Genomic DNA, 5214 nt, shown 5'->3' on the forward strand with positions numbered 1-5214 from the left:
CTGTACAGTACAGAAAATGTTTATGAAGTAGGTAATGAAATGTTTAAACCTTGCATCACTCGAATGATGTATTCGATTTACAAAGTTGTCCGTACCAAAAAAAAACCCCGGATTTCTAGAACAAGATTGGAAATTAGTAAAGTTGAAATGCGCTAACGGTGGTCAAAATTTGAACTTAACGTTAAGCAGTGACAGAAGGCAAACTGATCCGCTATTTTCTAATTCTGCACCATGTAGCATACTGTTGCTGATGTCTTTACTTTACATTTAATTTTAACCTTGACTAAGCAATGTTGTTGTCTGATCTTCCTACTTTTTCATATTTTTTGTACAGCCTTTAGTCTTAACTAAAGAGCAGGATCATGCAAGACATTAATGCACTTTACTTTATTAACAAAAATAATGTAACTATATAGATAGCAGATAAAATTATATTTCATTGATAAAAACTTAATGATTAGAAAGATGTATCTTTAGTATCTTCCGTGATGTTAAGACTGATTCATCGTAATTCAGTGAGATAACCGATTAGTGTCAAACTTCTGTTCAAAAGTGTGAACAATTATTTTTTTAGTACCTGATAGTATTTTAATTAAAAAAAGGATATGGATAACTCAGCGTTTGTCGATTTTGATGATAATACTGGTAATTTGTTAAACAATTAGTTGGCTTAAATTTCAATTAAAAAAAAAGAAATTTGGAATTAATGTAGGTGAAAGATCCTTTTTTAGGTAATTTTAAAAATTGTTGGTGATGAATTGGAGCAAAAGTGCGATATTTTGAAGGTGTGCGTGAAAGAACAAAATTTTTAAAAACTTAAATAGTTTTATATTGTTTTTATTTTCCAAGAGTCTGAAGACTCTGAAAAACTCCATGTGATTCAGGGATGGAAAATGACATTTTTTAATTGTACTGAAAATTTTATTTGTATTGTACTGAAATGGGGACAATTGTATTGAAATATATTTTTCATACGAGAAATTAATTTAAAATATAAACAAAATGTTATATTTGCAAAAACTTTTGAATTTTCCATATACATTTCATTATTTTCTGCGCAAAGAGTAAATTTTATTTAATTTCGGACAAAAAAATTGTGAGGACCCAAAAATAAAAGTGCAATTTTATTTTTTTCTGATTAATGTCGAAAAAATAGAAAGAAAGGTAGGCCTAAAAACTCCTGGTACAAGCAAATGCAAAACCACCAGCATTCAGTTGGCCTTAGAAATGGAACAATACAAAACCGGGAGGCTTGCCGCCGATTTCTGAGGTCAACCCGGCGAACCCCACAGGCGGATCACTAGTGTGAAGCAGTTACGTGGGATAGTTATGATCCCCTCGACATCGAGATCATAACAGCGCCGAGAAAAAGGAAGAAGAAGAAGAAGAATGTCGAAAAAATAGAACAATGAACAAATCACTACACTCAAATTGTAACATTTATTTTGGTTCAAAAAATCTGAGGAAAAAAATACAGACGAATTGAATAAAAAGAAAAGAATTTTGAAGACACAAATTAAAAATTTGTATCGAATTTAGACAAATTGTATTTTTGTACTCGAACAAACTCATTTGTATCAAATTCGATACAATTGTATCGACTTTTCCATGCCTGATGTGATTGCAACAACAATGAAAAATCGTCGAATAATGTCTCTTACTTTGGCGAACACTTGGTAGGGGAATCAAGAAAAATTAATCTCATTCAATGTAGCTAATTAAGTGCTAATTTGTTGCGCAAACCAAAAATTTGTAGCTCACATGGTTTTTAAGTTATTGATTTCTTCGCCAAAATAAGTCTAAAGTGAGTGGACAAAATCTGAAATGATTGAACACAAAAAGTTTGGCTGACATCCAAATTTGTAGCTTTTTAAATGCTTTTCAATTCCATAAACTTTGTTTTTATGATCTCAATAGTTTTTTTGTTTTTCAAAATTCCGCTAAAATAAAACTGAAGTTATCGGACGAAAATATGAAATTAATTATTTTTTGGTGTCCAAAATTGTAGCTAATTAAATGCTTATTTATAAAGTAAAAATTAATTTTGTAGCTGCGTCTAGTCATATTTTATTTTGACTTAAAGTTTCTAAAGTGCACTTCCGGTTTGATCTAGCCAGTGATTGGAGAATAATTCTTTTAAATTTGTTTCTTTTTCAAGTAATTGTAGCTCTTGAAAAATTTTGTATGCAAATCCCAATTTTGTAGCTCAAACACTTTTTAAAATATTCAAGGTTTCTTTTTGTGAAGAACGAGGTTCTAATTTTTGTATTTAAAAAGCATTTAAGCATCTTAAACTCCAAGAGTTCAAGTGGAAAATTATTTGCTATTTCAGGAGTGAAAATCCGTTATTAGTGGTCTACAGATTAATGAATTTACTATTGTTAAATATGTACATAAAAAATATTATTTTTTCCAAGAATTTACAGGCAAATCTAAGACTGGATTAAATAAATCGGCTCTTCCATCGAGTAAAGTAAATGTGTATAATTTCGATGAAGCAGCTGCGTTATGTGGTACTGGAAAGTTTCATTATTTATTAATGTTAGTTTGTGGAATATGTTTTATGGCAGTTATGGTAGAAACAATGGGAATAAGTATTATATTGCCATTTCTAAAATGTGATCTGAGTTCAACAATAAGCGAACAAGGACTTCTTGCTTCATCTGGATTTCTGGGAATTGTCATTAGTTCACATGTAATGGGATTCTTTGCTGATACTTGGGGACGATTAAAAACCTTACGCACAGCTCTTGTATTTGGCTTTATAACAACGGTAATCTCAGCTTTTTCCGTAAATATTTGGATGTTAATTGTGTTTCGATTTTTGAATGGACTTTCGATTTCTGGATGTCAAGCTTGTGTGTTCAGTTATTTGGGAGAATTTCATGGACAAATGACACGGCTGAAATATATCACTATGTTATCAATGTTCTTACCTATTGGATTGATGTTTTTACCAGGTAAATAGATACTCGTGTTCCTATATGTAGGAATTTCAAATATTTCTGTTTATTTTGGCTATTTACAGGTATGGCAACAGCAATACTTCCTTTGCAATTTGATTATAACGTTTTAGGATTAAGTTTCACTCCATGGCGAGCACTTCTGTTGGCGAATTCTTCACTAAGTCTCATAGCTCTGGGTGGATTTTTTCTATTACCAGAAAGTCCAAAGTATGATCTCATTCAAGGTAATACTGAGATTGCCCTTCAAACTTTCAGAAAAATGTTCACATGGAACACTGGTCGGCCAGAAAGTGAATATGCAGTAAAACAAGTTAATGTTGGATTGACTGGTGCCAATTTGAACAATATTCATGGCATAAAGGGTGCATTTAAATTGGTTTGGAGTCAGACTGTTCCACTTTTCTCGAAAGATCGAATTCTTCAAACGATGAATATTTGTGGAATTATGTTTACAATATTTGCAGTTTCTCAAGGAACTTTTATGTGGTAAGGTGTTTTTTAGATCTCAAAAGCTATAAACAGTTTTTAACAGTTTTTGTTAAGGTTTCCAACAATGCTTAACGAAATTGTGTCCAAATCAAAAACCGGCTTATTGGTTTGTGATGTTATGAACATGCATGGAACAGTTTCCGAAAATTCTACAATCACTGAGGAGCATTGTGGTGGACCTGTGAATACTGGAATGTTTCAAATTCTGATAATTATTGGTGCAGTTTTTACAATTGTATATTTAGTATTCACATTTACTATTGATATAATTGGAAAGAAGAATCTTTTACGTAAGTAAACTGATTGTCTTGTGTTGTTAAACACAAGAGTAACAAGAGTAACTGTGGGGAAACTATCTAAAGTGATCGTTTTGACGATTGCAGGACCTTTGAGGGTAGCAAAAATGACAGAGCATCAGTTCCTGTATTTAAAATGTGAAATAGACCTTATCATGAATTCCATACGTATTGGAAATTTTATACGATTCCTGAAAAAACAATCACAAAGTCCGATCATAGGGACGATTTGTATGAGATTTTCCACTACGAACGTATTCCGTGATTGTTTCTTCGGGAATAGTAGCAAATTTCTGTTACGAATGAAAAAAAATTCGTGATAAGTCCGAGTGTGAATTTAGCCTACTTATATTGATTAAAATATTTTAACCCCCTGAAAACAATATAAAGCCGCTAGCAGAATTTTAAATTCGTGAGAACGTATAAGGCTATAAAACTGCATACCTATACTCACATTTTGGTTATGCCACTCTTAAATTTACTGTGGTCTCTTAGACTATTATATTAACAAGTTAGCTTCACTAAAAAAATGAATATGTTCCACGATAGACTTTTTGAATTATTTAGGACAGTCATAAGTTTATAAACTTTAGGTATTTCAGGCTTATACTATTCTTAATGCATTTATTGATTGAATTGATCTAGTCCATGATCCCGTGACCGCCCCCCTCCCCCTTGTTTCCACCGTTGAAACGTTAGGTTCATTTTTGTTCTTCATTTTTTTTTATAATTCAGGTAAAAGCGTTAAAAAAATACTAAAACGACTACCTTATTTACAGAAGTGTAGCGCTAATAATAAATTTGTATTTACCAATTTCTTTTTTTTTTGCAGTAATCTGGATGAGTATAGCTGCTATTAGCTGTCTACTTATACACTGGGTAAGCTCCTATGTTCTATCCATAATACTGTTGACTCTAACACTGACAACTGGTACTTGTGGAGGAGTTGTGAGTGCTATTTCAATTGAATATTTTCCAACAAATATTAGCGCAATGGCAATGTGTTTGGTTATGATGACTGGACGATTGGGTGCAGTAGTTGGAAGTAATGTTATTGGTTTAGTAATATTTACAAATTGCAATATGCTTTTTTACATTTATGTTGGCATAATTGTAGTTACTGGATTCTGTTCAATATTTTTGCCTGACAAAAAGAAAGATAAAATTGTTGAAGTTTTGAAGTAACTTGAAGAACTAGATTTAAATAAATGATTTTATAAAAATGTTATGTTTTTCTTTTATATTAACTTGGAATCGGAGATCTAGATCTTAAATAATTTTGAGTAATGTTTTGCGTCATACTTCTTCAGAATCTACTTGAATGTCATTCCTTTTTCCGATTTTTCATCCCGTCTGAAATTACGAAAGGAAATTCGTTGTTTATTTTACATTTAAAACCCTAGAGCAGCTAGTTAATTCATGTTCGTTTATTAAGAGAGCAAATGATTCAAAGTTAAATGAAT

At 31.5% G+C, this 5214-nt stretch overlaps 1 protein-coding gene across 1 annotated transcript; it reads left to right on the forward strand.

Moving 5' to 3' along the window:
- The first annotated feature begins 463 nt into the window (after positions 1 to 463).
- On the forward strand, positions 464 to 4979 carry LOC129912122 (synaptic vesicle glycoprotein 2B). Its single transcript, XM_055990244.1, has 5 exons — positions 464 to 645; positions 2418 to 2960; positions 3029 to 3452; positions 3510 to 3745; positions 4584 to 4979. The coding sequence occupies exons 1-5, from the start codon at positions 606 to 608 to the stop codon at positions 4934 to 4936; spliced, it is 1596 nt and encodes a 531-aa protein (XP_055846219.1). The 5' UTR covers positions 464 to 605; the 3' UTR covers positions 4937 to 4979.
- The last annotated feature ends 235 nt before the right edge of the window (positions 4980 to 5214 follow it).

The sequence above is a fragment of the Episyrphus balteatus genome, chromosome 2 (genome assembly GCF_945859705.1).
Source record: "Episyrphus balteatus chromosome 2, idEpiBalt1.1, whole genome shotgun sequence".
Taxonomy (NCBI): Eukaryota; Metazoa; Arthropoda; class Insecta; order Diptera; family Syrphidae; genus Episyrphus; species Episyrphus balteatus.